This window comes from Salvelinus namaycush, chromosome 33 (genome assembly GCF_016432855.1).
Source record: "Salvelinus namaycush isolate Seneca chromosome 33, SaNama_1.0, whole genome shotgun sequence".
Lineage (NCBI taxonomy): Eukaryota > Metazoa > Chordata > Actinopteri > Salmoniformes > Salmonidae > Salvelinus > Salvelinus namaycush.
In genome coordinates, this window is record NC_052339.1 from 1,813,761 (window position 1) to 1,833,149 (window position 19,389).

The 19,389-nt window shown below is 43.2% G+C and overlaps 1 protein-coding gene across 4 annotated transcripts in view; it reads right to left on the minus strand.

The window, feature by feature from the left end:
- Positions 1–19,389, minus strand: part of LOC120028024 (SWI/SNF-related matrix-associated actin-dependent regulator of chromatin subfamily D member 3-like) — a 62,801-nt gene that overhangs the window by 26,999 nt on the left and 16,413 nt on the right. Inside the window, exon 1 of one of the 4 annotated variants that reach the window (XM_038973144.1) lies at positions 14,209–14,688. The exons of 1 other annotated variant lie outside the window; for it this stretch is intronic. In XM_038973144.1, the coding sequence (XP_038829072.1) occupies positions 14,209–14,286 (78 nt within the window). In that variant the 5' untranslated portion in view covers positions 14,287–14,688. Of the gene's footprint in view, positions 1–5,121; positions 6,417–14,208; positions 14,689–19,389 lie in introns of those variants that run through there. 2 more of the 4 variants (XM_038973145.1, XM_038973147.1) reach the window with 2 other exon arrangements.

The window sequence follows — 19,389 nt, forward strand, 5'->3', positions numbered from 1 at the left end:
ATGAGAGGAGAAACCCCTAAGAGCTAACCAATGAGAGAGAACCCAGAGCTACCCAATGAGAGAAAAATAAATGAGCTACCTAATAGAGCCCCACAGTGGAGTTGTCATAATACCCATAAACCCTAGCAGTCAAACAGGGAAATGGTTCCATTAGTTTTTCCACCATTCATTTTTCTCATAGAGAATTGTATAAACACTTAAAATAAGGGCTGTGTTTCATGTAAGCTTACCCTGGCGTGACGTTTTGATAACCCTGTAAATCTCTATCGGACAAGGTGACTTTTATCAATATATTCGGCTCCATTTAGTCTCAGATCTGAAAAGTAGACATCATTCAAGACTATAAATCCCTGCAAGCTCCTGCACATCATCTCTAGCTGACACCTTTGCTATCAGGTATTGTGTCAATTTAAGACTTGCACAAGACAGTTCACACAATTGTCCATTTAAAGAAATGTAGCCAATTTATTCATTAGTAAATTTAACTAACATTACCTTGGTTCGGAAGTCTCGTCCAGGTCGTCATGGTATTTGTAGTTCTTTATGATAGCAGCTAATTAGCATTTCATTTTGGGTGGTAAATACAGGCAAATGTATTGCTAAAAGTCACCTTGTCCTAGAGAAATGTAAACGATTATTAAAACGTCACACCAGGGTAAGTTTACACGAAACACAGCCCTTATTTTAAGTGTTTCTAAAATTCCCTAAGGGGAAAAAATGTATGGTGGAAAAACGATTGGAGCAATTTCCTCGTTTTTTTTTTTTTATACTTTGTTTTTATTGTAGGAACACAAAGAAAGTACAAATAAAGTAAAATAAAAGAACAAAAATGATCTGGCAGTTACAGTGCACTTCATACCTTCATCATCATATCATCATATTAGTTACATTAGCATCTTTGAATTAGACCTTTTCCAAGTATGAAACCCATTTATCCCAGTATTCCTGACCTCTCTCCTGTTGAGTTCAAGGTCATACGCTCCATGTGGTGTATTTCTTCTACAATGTCTATCCATTGTGTCACTGTGGGAGGGTCTTTTTGTAGCCATTTCCTAGTGATAGCCTTTTTACTGGCTGCCAGTAGGACCTTCAAGAGGTACTTTTCTCTATTGTGTAAGTTATCTGGTATTTCACCCAAGTACAAAGAAATGAATGTTTGTTCTATGTCAAATCCCATTATTTTTCCAATGTTAGATCTTATTTCTCCCCAGTAAGTTTCGATTGCGGGGCAGGACCAAAAGATATGAGAGTGGTCCGTCCTCAATAGACCGCATTCTCTCCAACAAGGGTGTGGTGAGCCAGTCTGTTTTGATTTCAGTTTAGGTGTTATGAAGAAACGTATAACATTCTTCCAACAGAATTCTCTCCATGACCTTGAGTTGGTGGAGCTTTGTTGAGTCTCTAATATGTTCAACCATGTTTCATCAGTTATTTCAATGTTAAATTCCTCCTCCCATTTCTTTTTAATATAGTTTGTAGAATGTTTCTTTGAGGATTGAATACCCAAGTAGAGATTTGAAATCGTTTTTTTGTTACTCCAAGTTGTATGCGTTAGTGAATACTTGGATTAATTTTGGAGGTGCTCGAGGGTCAGTCACTTTTATCTCCCTTAAGAAATAGTGTCGGACTTGTAGGTATCTGTAAAAATCTTGTTTATCCAAGCCATGTTTTTTACTTAGATAACTTCCAGGACCTAGGTTCCCATTCCTTATAATTGTACTGAATGATGTGATGCCTTTCTGCGTCCATTGTTTAAATCTGCTTTCCTGAGTTGCAGGGATGAAGCTGGGGTCGTATGGGGCCAACTCAGCAGTTTGATCTCTCTGTCTAAATTATTTTGCTTAACTACCCTAAACCATGTCTTCAGAGAGAAATTAATCCACTGATTTTGTCTATTGTATATATTTCTCCTACCATGTCCTTATTTCCCAAAACTGACTGTATGGGTATCTCTGTCAAAGTAGTCTCGATGTCTTTCCATTTGGATTCGTAATCTGAATTGCACCAACAAACCAGAGGTCTCAATTGGGCAGACACATAATAATCTTTTAGGTTTGGTAAGGCCATACCCCCACAGTTTTTTGGTAATTGTAATGTTGTATATCTAGTTCTTGGTCTCTTACTGTTCCAGATAAACCTTGATATCAGTTTATCCCATTCCCTAAACTGTTTAGGTGGGATTTCTATGGGCAGTGATTGGAACAAATACACTAACCTCGGCAGGATGTTCATTTTGACTGTTTCAATTCTACTACTAAGATCTGAGGGAAGTGAGTTCCACCTGTCTAGGTCATCATATATTTTCTTGTTGATGTGATCGTAATTCATGCAATAAAGTTTGGGTGTATCTTTTGGTAGGTATACTCCAAGATATTTAATGGATGAAGAGGTCCAGGTGAAGTTATACCTACTCTTCAGCTCTTCCTGTGGGGTATAATTATATACTAGGGCTTGGGTCTTGTGTACGTTAAGCACATACCCTGAATATGTTCCAATTGTTTGTAGAACATCCATCAATCTAGGTACGCTTGAGCCTGGGTCTTTAAGGAATAACAGAACGTCATCCGCAAACATGCATATCTTATGTTCACTGTCTCTTATTGTTATTCCCTCTAAGGTTGGGTCCTGTCTTATTGCCTGTGCTAATGGTTCGAGGTACAAGGAGAAGAGCGTGGGTGAAAGATTACAGCCTTGTCTTGCCCCTCGCTCTAATTTTATCGTTCGTGTCAAATGTCCATTTATCTTTATTCTAGCGGTCGGACACGAATACAGTGTTTTGATGCACTGTATCACTTCTTTGTTGAAACCAAATCTTTCCATAACTTGGAATAGGTAATCCCATCCCACTGAATCAAATGCTTTTTCTGCATCTAGACTGATTAATATTGCACTTGTCTTATTCTGAGTAATGTGGTCCATGACATGTAGTGTTCTCCTTATATTGTCCTGTGTCTGCCTATTTTGTATGAAACCAGTTTGATCTCCGTCAATCAATTCTGGGATTATGTTCTCCATTCTTTTGGCTATTATTGATGCATATAGTTTATAATCTGTGTTAAGAATTGCGATAGGTCTATATGAACTGCATTCTTTCTTATCTTTACCCTCTTTTGGGATTACAGATATGATGGCCTCTCTCCATGACAGTGGGAGACCCCCCTCCCTCAGAGTCCAGTTAAAACAGGCCTTAAGTAGAGGTGCTAATTGTTCTCTGAAGGTCTTGAACCATTCTGAAGGGAAGCCATCAGTGCCTGGAGACTTGTTGACTTTTTGTTGAGATATTGCTTTATTAATTTCATCGGTGGATATTTCTAAAGTTAGTCTATCATTTTGCTCTGTCCCAATTGAGGGGAGATCAAGTGAGTTCAAAAAGTGCTCTATTGTCTGTGCATCTGCCTTCTCTGGTTGCTTGTACAGATTTGTGTAATATGATTCAAATGCATTCTGTATTTCATCTAATTTGCATGTGATCTTTGTTTTGGGGTCTTTTATTTTAAAAATGGTATTCTGTGCTTGTTGTTTCCTGAGTCTCCATGCTAGTAATTTGGTTGCCTTTGAGCTTCATAATATCGTTGTTTCAGGAACCTAAGCTTTTTCTCTACTTCTTCTCTATAAATCTGGTCAATTTCCTGTTTTACCTTTTGAATCTCTCGTAATATAAGAGGGTCTTTGTATTGACTATGAGATCGTTCTAAGTTTCTTAGGGTTTCCTGTAATTTCAGCAGTTTCTGTGCTTTAATCTTTTTCTTGAGAGACGATGTGGCTATGATTTTTCCTCTAATAACCGCCTTAGCTGCATCCCACAGTATAGCAGGAGATACTTCCCCATTATCATTATTCTCCAGATAGATGTTCAATTCTGTCTTTATCGATTCCTTGAATGCTGGATCATTCAGCATGCTTGTATTAAGTCTCCATGTAGTATTTCTTGGTTTGCTATCAAGGTGTAGAGTAAGGTAAACTCCATTATGATCTGATAAGTCGCTCTGCCCGATCCTACAATCCTTAAGCCTGTGTCTATCTGCACTGTACATAAAAAAGTAGTCTAACCTGGAGTATTCAGTGTGGCGGGCTGAGTAAAAAGTATATTCCTTATCGGTCTTGTGGGTGTCACGCCATACATCGAGCAGTCCTAGATCCTGCAGTATCCTATTGATCTTTTTGGCAACTAGGCTCATTTTCCTATTTTGATTTGTGCTGTCCAATTTTGAGTTTAGAATTGTGTTAAAATCCCCTCCACAGATAAGAGTCCCAGTGGTTTCTGTGGCAATTAAATCAAACACCTTCCTATAGAAGACCATGTCACTCCCTGGGGGTGCGTATACATTAAATAATGTAACTTCCTTGTTATCCAGTTTACATTTAACAAGTATAAATCTACCCTCCTTGTCTTTTATTTCTGACATAAACTCAAAATTAACTGAATTTGGGATCAAGATTGCAACTCCCCTTCTACCCATTTTGTAAGAAGAAAAAAAAAGTGTTCCTATATCCCATTTTCTTGAGTTTCTCGTGTTCAGGTGTGGATAAGTGAGTTTCCTGCCAGAATAGTATGTCAACTCTCTCCCGTTTCATCTTTGCTATTACCTTACTTCTCTTGATGGCACTCCCCAGTCCGTTTACATTGAGACTTATGACCTTAAATTCCCGATGATGCATCGATATAAAAAAATTAAAAAAACTGTGCACCATATCTGCCTGCTTATCATGAACCTAAAAATGAACGAAAATTCAAGAACGATAATAAAGTAAACCAAAGTGGGAAAGTACTTTGGTATTTGGACTCCCATGTCAGAGGACTGTCTCTTGCCTCTGGGGTTTGAGGGGATGAGCCTGTCCGCAGGATGGGCCCCTCGCTCAGATATGAAAATGCGTGACGTAGTCACAAACAAGACCTGATGGAAGCGAAAATAATAAGGGCGCCTATTTCGTCGCTTATACACATCGGTTAATTACAAGTGAAAACTATATCGGTCATGCGTGCATATCATGAATCCTCCCCTTGATATGCCCTTCTGTCGCCCCGTTGTCAATGTGTCATTAATCCTTAGCTAATATATATGTTATTAACGTGACGCTACTTAATGTGTTCATAAAGAACACATGCTTTTGGGTACTCACCCTTGTTCAGCATTGGGGGAAAATAGGGGAGATATTTTATCTATTGCAATGTCAACCGTAACAACCCAAAGTCTTAACAGCTGCGGTAACTATTAATTCTGTTAAATCTGATTCAGTGTCTTTCATCTTCCCGTTGGAAATGCCTGAGTCTCTCTCGGATGTGAACGTCCTCTCGCCGAGATGGTTTCCCTCTTTCTCCATGACCTTGCTTGTTGACAGCGATCCATGGGAGAGCCTGCTCGAGTCTTTCCGCTGGTGATGTCGCCTTTCTCCTGGCGGTATACTCCACTGGGAAGCCCCTTGACTTCAGGTCCTCAGCCGCCTCGTCTGCATGCTCGTATGTAACCGGGCCATTTTTTCAGAAATACCCGCATTTTTGCCGGGTATGGTGTTTGGAAGCGAATACCCTTCTCTTTAAGTGCTTTCTTAATGGGGGTGTATTCTTTCCTTCTTTTCAGTATCTCTCCCGCGTAGTCATGATCAAAGAACACTCGTTGGCCTTGGAAGTTAACAGGTTTTTTCCAGGTAGCATGTAAAACTTTCTCTTTGACTGAGAATTTTAGGAACCGTATTACTATGGATCTTGGTGGGGCGCCGCTGGGGGGTTTTGAGGCCAGAGCTCGGTGTGCTCTCTCGATTCCCTGGTCAGTGTCGTCGTCAAGTATGTCCTTGAATAGACCCTCCACGAAGTTGGGCAGAGTCTTTTTCTGCGCCCTCTACTACGTTATAAAGTCTAATGTTGTTTCGACGTGAGAAACATTCGAGTTCTGTCACTTTTGCCTGTAGTGCATGTTGGCTTTTCAGTGACTGTTCAAGTATTTCCTTGACTGCGAAGTTCCATGTGTCCGTTTCCCCAATGCGCTGTTCTGCGTCCCCTATTCTTGTAGATATGCTGTGAAGTTCTAATTTGTTTTCTTCCAGTTTCTGGTTAATGTCCTTCTTGAACTCAGTTATTTTCTTACATCTTCTCGAAGTTCCTCTCGTAAGCCTGTGAGCGCCTCGCGCAATTCCTCCTTCATCACCTCACGAAATGAGGGTTCTTTTGCTGCTGCTATCTTATTTGCGCTAGCATTAGCCATTTCGGGTTCTTCGACGATTATATCTTCTGCTGTCTTGTTACGGGCTGTTGTTGTAGCTCCACGACCTTTTCCTGTTTTCCCCTTTTCCATTTTGCGTAAGTTATTATAATGCTCGGAGTAAATACTTGAATTTGGGGGGGAAATTCCCAACCGATGTGCAGTACGAAAAACTAGGCAGCCATTTCCTAAGTTGCATCACCGGAAGCCCCAATTTCCTCGTTTGACCGCTAGGTTTTATGGGTATTATGACTGAAACTGTGGTACTCTATGAGAGGAGAGTTCCAGAGTCCTGGGACTCAATGTACTACAAGCACAAGAGTAAATACAAAGAAACTTAGCTCTATCTCGATTTTGTTATGACATCAATGCTCCATGAGATTAGAAAGTCAATCATTACTTTTTTGGGAGGGAAACATTTCCTAATACGGCACTTTCCCTAAAAGCGTTGACATGCCATTTGAGAGTGGTAAATCCAACAAAACCACAAAGGGAAAAGTACTTAGTTACAATGTCCTCTTTGCCAATTTTGCTTTAACGTGTGGATAAAATTGTATAATAATCACTCCACAAGGAGGAACTGTGTCATTTTGGTTATTTCATGACCATTATTTGAGCAAGGCTAAAAGCCTATTCCTACATACACCCCCTGTCTTGACTCCTGCGATAACCCTTTATTCATAACAAATAGATGAGATAGGAACCCCTGTGATCTGGCAAACAATCACCTTTACAACTTAGTATCAAAGTGGCCTTGGTAGGAGAGTTTAAAAGCCTCCTAGGCTGCATCCCAAATGGCATCCCATTCCCTGTAAATGAACTACTTTTAACCTTATTGGCCCTGGTCAAAAGTAGTGCATTATATAGGGAGTATGGTGCCATTTGGGGCGCAAGCCCAACTCTTTTCATCAGTCAGGAAGTGGTTCTGCACTATGGTTCCCTGATGGCTGTGAAATGTGGCACCTCACAGAGTGGGAAATGGAGTGACAATAGCCCCACATTACTGACCACCTCCCCAGTTCTCCCGTGAACTCAGGGAGATTCTCATTTAGTCAAAAGACCGTCATCTCCTCGACTCCTCCGTCCTCTCTCCTCCATGACTCGGAAACCGATAAGTGGTTGAGGATAGTGTCTATTCTTTGGTAGGCAAACCCCCCCCCCCCCCCCCAAAAAAGTGTCCCCCCCTCCTTGATATCCCCCTTTCGTAGAGGATAGTCATGTGTATCCTACCTGAGTCCTTTGTGGAAGAGTTTTAATATCTGCCATACCCCCTTTGAATCATCTGTTGTTTTGTCAAGGGGAAAAGCATGCACACGTTGAAAAACGTTACGCTACTTATCGTTTTATCTATAAGATGTCTGCAACAGCTGGCGACATTACTTTTTACCACTTTACACATACATTTTGGGATTCCTCCTCTGCAAAAGTAATTTGCCTGACGACGTGCTAGTGGACAAGGAGACTCTAATTTCATTCGTTGCCACATTTCTGCTCCCTCTCCTCGATTACCTTTGATGTTTTTCCAAAAGGAGGCGAGAAGAGGACGGAGGAGTAAGCAAAACCTATAGAGAATCTCCCAATAAACAGACAGAACACAGTAACAGGTTATACTGCTCTGCCAAATAAGATCTCTGGGATGACCTTGCGTCACCCATGTTTTAAGCTAGTGCTTTGACATTTTCCATTGTGTGGGTTTTTCCAATCGACTCTAAACTGTTGTGAAATCAAGATAAACCGAGTTGGGGAGTATTGGGAGCTAACATACTGTATGCACATCTACAAATCGCTTAAAAGCACACAGACACACACAAACCCAAACACTATTAATCATCGACAGCAATCCGTTTATTAACTCCATCTTATCTGCACTAGTCCTTTGGTTAAGTGACTGTGTGAAATAGAGTCGTGGGAGACGTTAGGTGCAGTTTGTGTCAGTCACTACTGTAGCCTAGGGGTCACCGCTGTTTCCACTCTGGGGCTGCAGATGTCTCTCCCAGTCAGAGAGCTCACAGGACGGTCAAACATATGGTGCTCTGGTAAAAAGTAGTGCACTATAAAGGGAATATGGTGCCATTTGCGATGGAACAAGGCCCACATGGGAAAACAGCCGCAGAAACAGCCATTTTACGACCAGCGTAACATGAGGAACAAATGGCAATAGGGAATAGCCCTATAGGATCTGTAAAATATATTCTATGCTTGAAGTACTCGAATAACACCAATAGCCACAACAATGCCACCGTCTCTGGCTTTACATTTCATGAATCAATTGCAACCAACATTGAGCACCCTCTCAACACAAGGTGATCTCTGATTAAACCATCAATATGCGCTAAGATCACCCGCACAGCTGATCTCAATTACAACCACTATTGGCAACCCTTTTACCGTTCCCTAAAGCCGATGTCGGTGTTAAAGGCCCAATGCAGCAGTTTTTATATCAATATCAAATCATTTCTGGTTAACAATTAAGTACCTTGCCGTAATAGATCAGCTGTTGTACAATATATTAAACACAGGAAAAACAGAATTTCGACTGTCTTTAAATTGGAGTCCTGGTTGCTGCCAACATTTCTTAAAACTATTTAGACCTCTGGTGAGTATTATCTTCAGTAAATCTAATATTTGAGCTGGATAAGCACAGATTTAACTATTTGACAATCAATCTGTATAACTGAAATTACATATTTCCTCGTTTACTAGAGAATCTACTGTGGCAATATACTCCGCACATTGTATTCATGTGAAGCTTGTGTTGGTATTTTCTATTTATTTTCCCCATTTAATAAAAACTTGTCTTAAAAACATACAGTATGTGGTCTGCAGAGTGGCACAGCGGTCTAAGACGCTGCATCATAGTGCTAGAGGCGTCACTACAGATCCGGGTTTGATCCCGTGCTGTGTTCGAGCTGGCCGCGACCGGGAGACCCATGAGGCAATTGGCCCAGCGTCGTCCGGGTTAGGGGAGGGTTTGGCCGGCCGGGATGTCCTTGTCCCATCGCGCTCTAGTGACTCCTTGTGGCGGGCCGGGTGTATATACGTTGACTTTGGTCGCCAGTTATACCGTGTTTCCGCCGACACATTGGTGCGGCTGGCTTCCAGGTTAAGCGAGCAGTGTGGCTTGGCAGGGTCGTGTTTCAGAGGACGTATGGCTCTCGACCTTCACCTCTCCCGAGTCCGCATGGGAGTTGCAGCGATGGGACAAGACTGTAACTACCAATTGGATATCATATAGATATACAGTATATCACAAAAGTGAGTACACCCCTCACATTTTTGTAAATATTTGAGTTTATCTTTTCATGTGGCAACACTGAAGAAATGACACTTTGCTACAATGTAAAGTAGTGAGCGTACAGCTTGTATAACAGTGTAAATTTGCTGTCCCCTCAAAATAACTCACACAGCCATTAATGTCTAAACCGCTGGCAACAAAAGTGAGTACACCCCGAAGTGAAAATGTCCAAATTGGGCCCAATTAGCCATTTCCCTCCCCGGTGTCATGTGACTCGTTAGTGTTACAAGGTCTCAGGTGTGAATGGGGAGCAGGGGTGTTAAATTTGGTGTCATCGCTCACACACTCTCTCATACTGACTGGTCACTGGAAGTTCAACATGGCACCTCATGGCAAAGAACTCTGAGGATCTGAAAAAAATAATTGTTGCTCTACATAAAGATGGCCTGGGCTATAAGAAGATTGCCAAGACCCTGAAACTGAGCTGCAGCACGGTGGCCAAGACCATACAGCGGTTTAACTGGACAGGTTCCACTCAGAACAGGCCTCGCCATGGTCGACCAAAGAAGTTGAGTGCACGTGCTCAGCGTCATATCCAGAGGTTGTCTTTGGGAAATAGAAAAAACCACAACAAGTGCTGCCAGCATTGCTGCAGAGGTTGAAGGGGTGAGGGGTCAGCCTGTCAGTGCTCAGACCATACGCCATACAATGCATCAAATTGGTCTTCATGGCTGTCGTCCCAGAAGGAAGCCTCTTCTAAAGATGATGCACAAGAAAGCCCGCAAACAGTTTGCTGAAGACAAGCAGACTAAGGACATGGATTACTGGAACCATGTCCTGTGGTCTGATGAGACCAAGATAAACTTATTTGGTTCAGATGATGTCAAGCGTGTGTGGCGGCAACCAGGTGAGGAGTACAAAGACAAGTGTGTCTTGCATACAGTCAAGCATGGTGGTGGGAGTGTCATGGTCTGGGGCTGCATGAGTGCTGCCGGCACTGGGGAGCTACAGTTCACTGAGGGAACCATGAATGCCAACATGTACTGTGACATACTGAAGCAGAGCATGATCCCCTCCCTTCGGAGACTGGGCCGCAGGGCAATATTCCAACATGATAACGACCCCAAACACACCTCCAAGACGACCACTGCCTTGCTAAAGAAGCTGAGGGTAAAGGTGATGGACTGGCCAAGCATGTCTCCAGACCTAAACCCTATTGAGCATCTGTGGGACATCCTCAAACGGAAGGTGGAGGAGTGCAAGGTCTCTAACATCCACCAGCTCTGTGATGTCGTCATGGAGGAGTGGAAGAGGACTCCAGTGGCAACCTGTGAAGCTCTGGTGAACTCCATGCCCAAGAGGGTTAAGGCAGTGCTGGAAAATGATGGTGGCCACACAAAATATTGACACTTTGGGCCCAATTTGGTCATTTTCACTTAGGGGTGTACTCAGTTTTAATGACTCCAACCTAAGTGTATGTAAACTTCCAACTTCAACTGTATATACACATCAAATCTTACTGCCCACTACAGAGTACAGTTCAGTACAGTGCTGTACTATACTGGGTCTATATTCTTACAATAAATATTTTTGATTTATACCAGTCTTGGTATTTTCAATGTTCCTGATAGGTCAATATTTCATTGGGGTCAGGAGTTGAGAAGCTAGATGCAGCTGTCTGGTATCTAAATCGTTTGACACAGCAACAACGGAAGAGCAACTGATCTGCTGGTTTATTCCTGTGGGTTTTTTGGTTTCAACACGCAGGTGCATGTTATCTCCCGTTAGTAACGTTTTAAGAAATCCAGCGGTAACATGCAGCTGTGCATTAAGTTCTGCCTGTTGGTTGCAATTTGATCCCATTAAAATGGAGGCCAGCTAGTCGGTCCCTGAGTTGAAGAGAAGGCTGTGGAGCAATGGAGTCCATGTCCTCTCCCAGTCACAGTCGCACAGGTGCTGCTGTCACTCTGCTGGCTACGGGCGGGCGGAGAGGCAGCTGTGTGGTTTCTCTGGGGCCTGGGCAGAGAGAAAGTGGCTCTAACTTTAACAGCCCTGTTGGGGTCTGGGTGCTGCTGGCTGGTCTCTTTCTTTGGTTACCTTGACAAGAAGACCCTGGCTCTTCTTCCTCCACACTGTCCACTTCCTATCTCGGCAGGAGGGTGGAGCGTTTCCCCTAGACTGGGCGTGTGGCCAGACCCCACCGTGCTGTGTGGCCACCCAAGGTAGAGGGAAAGGGGACACCTAGTCAGTTGCACAACTGAATGCAGGGGACTGGGAGAGGATAGGGGAGAGACCTGATTGAAGGAGTGGTAATACTATAGTGGGCAAATAATGGGTTAACTAACTGGGATCCTGTAAAGTATAGAAAAGGAATGATTGACCGATTGGATGTGCCCTATTGGCTGATTGGATGTGCCCTATTGGCTGATTGGATGTGCCCTATTGGCTGTGCCCTATTGGGTGGTCCTCCTCTGCAGTATTGTCTTCCCAAATCCTTACAAATCCATGCCAACAGCAGCCCATATCTGATTTCTGTCCTCCACTTTTCCCCGTCTCTCACAACTCTGCCTGCCAGCCAGCCAGCAATTTAATATGCCATGTGGTTGGATATCTGAGACGACCTTTGATGGCGTCTGTAGGAAGGTTGAAGGGGTTTGGAGAGGCCACAGTGTATTTAACCCACATAGGGCTAAAAATGTGATTGGAGAAGCTCCGTAACAGAATCTTTTAAGGGGCATGGCAAAGTTCATGATAGCAGTCACACACATATACACACACGCTCTGTACGTAGTCATACTATGACATTTGAAATGTCTATTCATTTGAAGCTTTTGTGAGTGTAATGTATACTGTCAATTTTTTTATTATTGTTTTATTTCATTTTTTGTTTATTATCTATTTCACTGGCTTTGGCAATGTAAACATTGTTTCCCATGCCAATAAAGCCCTTTGAATTGAAAATTAAAAGAAAGAGAGAGGGAGAGAGAGACTCAGGGTCGCCCAGTGGCGCCCACCCAACAGGCCTCCAAGACCGGGCCATCTCCAAGAGACCTCTCCCCCACGGACTGAAACACCACGCGTGGAAAGAGTCCTGCAGGAGGCTGGAACACCAGGACCTTCACAGCTCCACATAAGTGCAACAGTAGGTGTGTGTGTGAAGGAATGTGGCTGGTCTTTCAGATGTCCTATCTCCAGAGGGGGAGTTGTGTTGTCTTAGCCTACTGTAGTAAATATTCATAGGGATTAGTCTCAAATGGCACCTTATTCCCTTTATAGTGCACTACTATTTACCAACGCCCTATTGGACTGCAGAGAGAACATTTTGGGACGCACCCTGGTTTTTAACTCAACTGGGAGTGAAACAGAGTAAAACGTCACTGCTCACCACAAACTAAAGATTCCTGCAGTCTATACAGTGAGCCGGAGTCTCAGAACTCGCCGGCGTTGAAGTGAATATGATAATCAAGACGATTCTACCGAGAGAAGGGGCAGTTCAGGAATGAAGGAAAATATTTGGCCTGGGATATATATATATATATAGAGATAGAGAGAGAGATCAAGGTTAACTGGTCTTTTGAGAAGACACACTCATCTGGCTCATCATCACCTCTGCTCATTGTTTCACTTCAGTCTCTGCCCACTGGGCAGACGTCAATTCAACGTAATTTCATTGAAATAACACAGGAACAATGTTGATTCAACCAGAGCGTGCATAGTGGGTATGCTGTGCTACACAGCCCTGATAAGGGTGCACTTATGCTTAATGAACTTAATCTTGTAGTACATGAACGGGCCAATACAATGAATGTGATCTGGATGTGTATATTCATATTCCTTCTGACTTTTAATAGACGGGTAATGATTTGCAAAGACTTTGTGGACTAGACAATGAAACACATTGACAGTGGTCTCTATTAAAGCCTCAGGGCTTTGGGTTTTACCTGCCAGTCTGAACAAAACACACATCCATAACACACATCCATAACACACACACACATCCATCCATAACACACATCCATAACACACACACACACACATCCATAACACACACACACACATCCATAACACACACACACACACATCCATAATACACACACAACACACACACACATCCATAATACACGCACACACATCCATAACTCCACAATCACAGCATTGTGCTTATCATAGGCACTATTGTATTCCCAGGTCAGTTAATGCTGCATATGTTATGACAGCAGTGACAGACCTTCCCCTTTCCCCAAAACATGTGAAATTCACCCATTACTATTTATTTTAAATAAGCTAAATTTCCTGCATTTCAAACATTGAAGCATGCTCCAATAACATTCATTGAAACATTATCCACATGACCCTACATGTATATGTTCAAATGATCATAGCAGCGTGCTTATCTTACGACCGCTCTGAGACTGTGTTTTGAGTGAGCTGGTTGCTTCCCCCCACTCACTCGCTGACTCCAAGCATGCTCAGTGTGCTCTGGTAGCCAGGGGGTTGACTGCTGCTAGCATCTCTCTGTCTCTCTCTCTCTCCTTCCTTCTCTCTCTTTTTTTTTGCATTTCAAATGGCTGTCCCCCTCCGCTCTCTACTCCTTCCCTCTCTTCTTTAAAAAGAAAACAGTGTGGGATCCAGAGGGCTGGATATAACCTTCACATGGACAGCTATCTCTCTCAGATTGCCTATGCGCCCATGCTCTCTCTCAAACACGCTTGAATAGTCACATATACACACACACGCCAGGGTCCGGCTCTCTCTGTCTCAATGACAGATACTCACCACTCCATGGACCAGGAACTCAAACAGTTTGCTCTTGGTGGCTTTGCGCGCTCCCCCCGCCGTCTCCTCCGTAGCCATTTGCGCCGTCCCCTCGCTTTCCCCTGCTTCTACTACGTCTCCCTCTCTTTCTTTTGTCTTTCTCTCTCCCCCTCTTCCCCTTCACCCGAGCTTTCAAATCCCCTCCCTTGCTTCACTTTCCACCTCTTTGTGCTCTCCTTTTCTAGCGCCGTCCCTGACTCTCTCTCTCTCGCTCTCCTTCGTTCTCTCTAAAACCCTCTCCCCCTCTCTCTCCCTCTGTTTTTGCCGTGCAGCCCTGCCGAGGCGTTCACTCTGTCTCAGAGCACACTTTTTAGTTGATCTGCCTTTCAAGAGTAGAAGCCCTGCGGAGAGGGGGAGTGGGGGCCCCGGCAGGGGGGTTTGAGGCGGCCCACCCCTGGCAGCCCCCTGCCACAGCTGTTGCATTCCATTCCATTGGTAGATAAGGGCATGCGGTGTGACTGGCTGCCTGTGCCTGGTTGTTTGAGCAAGGGGACTGGGGAGATTAGCCTCAGACATTCCCACCTCCTAGTGACGAACCCAGAGGCCATGGTCAGCCCCTTCAGCACAGCACACAACTCATTCTCAAAAAAGGACAAGCGGCTCTTAAAAGGGGCCACACTGTATATTACTACTCAAACAGAGTGCAGTATCAAACCTAAATCGCCGTGTCTCTCAAGTAACAGGATCAAATGTAGCTGAAAATAAATTTGCCATCTACATACACTTCTATCACGATTTACAGCCTATCATATTTATATGGCATAGTACTGTCATTGGTCAGCGAGGCAAACATTCAGAGAACAGTTCCTGGTTGGACACAACTGTGTGCAACACTGTGTCTAATGAGCCAACTAATCTCCTCCAAAGCCCACTTCACAACTGGAGAGGGCCTCCTTCAGAACACCTTCAATGATCATGTCCCAAATGGCACCCTATTCCCTATATCGTGCTCTTCTTTTGACCTGGCTAAAAGTAATGCACTACATAGGGAATAGGGCGCTATTTGGGACGTATCCCATATCTGGCTTAGCCTGGCATTGTCAGAGAGGCATTCAGAATGGTCTAGGGGTTCTTCCCCTCCACGCTTCATTAGTTGTAGGGTGAAGTTGCCCTTAGACCCGTGTTTCAAAGTCGGGGAGAACTGCAGGGAAAATAATTACGATTATTGTATGGGACGATATAGAAACGTTTTTTGAGAAAGGTCATTTGAAGAACACAATTTTATTGAGGAAATGTATTTATTGGTTTCTTTTCATTTTGGTAAGAGATGAAAATGCAATGAATTGAAGGTTATTTGTTTAAAATCTAAATGGACAGATTTTAAGGTTGTCATTAGATTTGGGGTGGGATCGCAAGAAATTCTTGCGAATAAACGGGGTCCCCAAAAATTCTGGTGGAAAAAATGGGATCCCCACTGAAAAAGTTTTAATACCACTCCCCTAGACAATGAGGTTGCCATGATGGTATGAGGGCCAGGTTGGGAATTTAGCCAGGACACCGGGGTTAACACCCCTACTCTTACAATAAGTGCCATGGGATCTTTAGTGACCACAGAGAGTCAGGACACCAGTTTAACGTCCCATCCAAAAGACAGCACCTTACACAGGGCAATGTCCACAATCACTGCTCTGGGGCATTGGGATCTTTTTTGGGGACCAGAGTGCCTCCTACTGGCCCTCCAACAACACTTCCAGAAGCATCTGGTCTCACATCCAGCGACTGACCAGAACCAACCCTGTTCAGCTTTAGAAGCAAGCCAGTAGTGGGATGCAGGGTAGTACGTAGTTTTCACGTTATTTCAAGGAAATTAGGCTGAACCAACACGGAAAAGACGTTGAATTGACGTCTGTGCCCAGTGGGTAGGGCTAATTGAGTAACTGTAAGTGACTGACCTAACAAGAGGAAAACTGCTCTTAAAGGGGCCACACTGTATATTACTACTCAGAGTGCAGTATCAAACTTAAATCGCTGTGTCTCCCAAGTAACAGGATCAAATGTAGCTGAAAAGAAATTTGCCATCTACATACACTTCTATCACGCTGTACAGCCTATCATATTTACCAAGTTTCTAAATTGCAACCTTGTGTATTCTACTATTCTCAATACTAACTCCCAACATTATGCTGTTTTTCCCCCCCATGAGGCTGTGATGATGTGAGGACCCATGCAATTGCAATATGACGCATGTCCATACAGGATTTAGCTAGTGGTCACTAGCTGGCACAGCCACAAAGTCCTTAAATCAGATTTTAAACCTAAACCTAACCTTGTAAGTAAGCATTTCACTGTAAGGTCTAAACCTGTTCTATTTCGGCACGTGACAAATAAAATTTTATTTGAACCCAAACATTAACCACACTGCTAACGCTAATGCAAGCGTTTCGCTACACTCACAATAACATCTGCTAACCATGTGTATGTGACCAATACAATTTGATTATATTTGAATGCTGACATTAAATTAAGGCAAGAAATATATAATGTTTGTTTTCATGAATTTTTAAGCTGGCCCATCTAGCAGAAATCGCTCAGTTCTGCCTCCAGGGCAAGATTCATCCCAATAAACGTCAACCTGCTGTGTCTGCATGCACGTGGGTGTGACTGCATGTGTTTTTTGGGACCTCAGAGAGAAAGGGAGAGCGAGGCAGTCTGCCTATTGGTCGGGTTACTAAATCGTGGAGAGAGACCTGTCTGTTGCAGACATGGCCGCCGGTCATTATACTGATTCACAGAATCCTCCTCCCCCTCTCTCTCTCCTTCCTCTGACTGACCAAACAAGGGAGTGAAATATTAATGAGTTGATTTAAATGACAAAGGGTTGTGAAGTTGGGCAGGATCAAAGGCTTATGACACATGCCAGTTGTTAGGATTGTCACCAGCAGCTCTGTAATATGTGGCCTGGGTGAGAAATGGTAGTGGCACTGGCGGGTTAGAGATAGGATGGAACAATATCCAGAGCAACTTACATACATTTTTATTTGTTTTGTTGTTGCCATACTGGTCTCCCATGGGAATGCAACACACAACCCTGGCATTGCAAGCGCCACGTTCTACCAACTCAGCCACACGGGACAAGGATTGGAACAATTCCAACAAATCTCTAATTCAAAACGGATCAAAAACGGATCAAAAACCTGACGGCAGAAAAATAGACATATGTCTACCCCAATGCTCTCTGTGGTATATCTCCTCCAAAATGGATTTGATACAAGGTGTTTCTATTGAAATGGCAGAGGGGGGTACATGGGACAGCACCGGGGGAAGGGAATACTGTCTGTATTGAGGGTAATCGAGTTCCCACTTCCCTACATTCTCCACTCTGAGCTTGGACTTGAGTGCTCTGGCAAGCGAGGGAGACTTTCTCGAACAAGTGACAGCAGTACTGTTCAGTTATTGTAGCCAAGGGCCAGCTGGTATGTGGGCCTGTAAACGTCTAGGTCAAAGGTCACGATTCCTCAACTTCCCCTGGAGTGACTCTGACCCCTAATGAGGGAGAAGTGGCACCCAGCGCAAATTCATAATTTAACTAGCTAGAGGAAACTGAGAAACATGTTCAAAATAATAGCAAACAGAATCATAGGATAGGTCAAATTAAAGGGCGTGTGGAGCTAATGGTTTCAAATGATCTAAAAAAAAAATCTTTATCTTTTCCAGTTATTGTTTGGTCTTTGAGCCATTCAATAAATGTAATCCATCTATTGGGCAGTGTGCTCTGTCCCCGTTATAAAACGTGTTTTTCCCTTGTTGGTGGCGACACCTACTGTTGAGATGGGTGAAGTGCCTCTTGTCATTGTGATCTACAGAACACAGTATGTGCTGCAAAGCCCCATAGATATTGTGGTCTTACGGTTGACTCCATTCTTCGTCCCCTTAAAAGATGGATGTATTTTTCTTGCGCATGAAAAATCTGTGTTGTAGTGATTATGTTATTTATATTATGCATCACTTTTCATTTCTAACTAGATATACAGTAGAATAGAACAATCTAAAATAATCTAATCTAAAATAATATAATACAAATATGAATCTGTTCTGGTGTAAGGTCAAGCAAGCACCAAATAAATAGACCTTGAAACAAGCAGAGCCAGAGAGAAACGGTGTCCTTGTTTCGTCAAAAGATAACAAAGAGATCCAACAGTTCAGGAAAAGGCATCGTCGGCTTGTGTGCAGGAGTACCCCTTGCTGGACCCCCGCTGTCTTCCTCACCAATAGGCCTACCAATTTCACCAAAATGGTCATATCCCATTCTGTTGCAAATAGGGGGGAGAGGGGGGCTAACCTGGGGTAAGTGCTAGCAGGGAGCAAAAGTACTATCAATTGCCAGCAGGGGAGGCACATACTGGTGAGCAGACACCCCTGTCTAGGAGGGGAATAGACTCAGTCTGCTTAAATGAAAAAGGACCCCACCCTCACTGACTGTGATGCAGTGCGATGTAGGAATATGTGGAAATATACTAGACCCAGTCATGAATAATCTATTTCCACACTCGTTCTCCTTTTTGACATTTAAATAAAGGGAACATCCATTTTTGGACTTTGAAATGAGTTGAAATTGAATCCCAGATTGACCCTTTAGTGCAACGATGAAGGAGCCCAGGGAATTATCATTCCTAAACCCGAACCACCATTCCTACAGTATCCGTCTGATTGAATGGGCACACAGACACAATAGAGTGGTGAGGAGGAGCTCCGCGGACCCTTAGTGTCCGGAAGTAATTTAGCCATTCATTGTAATAACTGCGATCTGCAAAGTTGATATTTTCTTGAGTTTTCTTGTGTCAATAAACTTATGACATTCCTGGATTACTCATTATATTAAGAAAGTCAGATTTAAATCAACAAATACAATGCATTCGGAAAGTATTCGGACCCCTTGACTTTTCCCACATTTTGTTACGTTACAGCCTTATTCTAAAATGGATTAAATTGTGTTTTTTTTCATCAGTCTACACACAATAAGCCATAATGACAAAGAAACACAATAAGCCATAATGATAATGAAATATGACATTTAAATAAGTATTCAGAACCTTTACTCAGTACTTTGTTGAAGCACCTTTGGCAGCAATTACAGCCTCGAGTCGTCTTGGGTATGACGCTACAAGCTTGGCACACCTGTATTTGGGGAGTTTCTCCCATTCT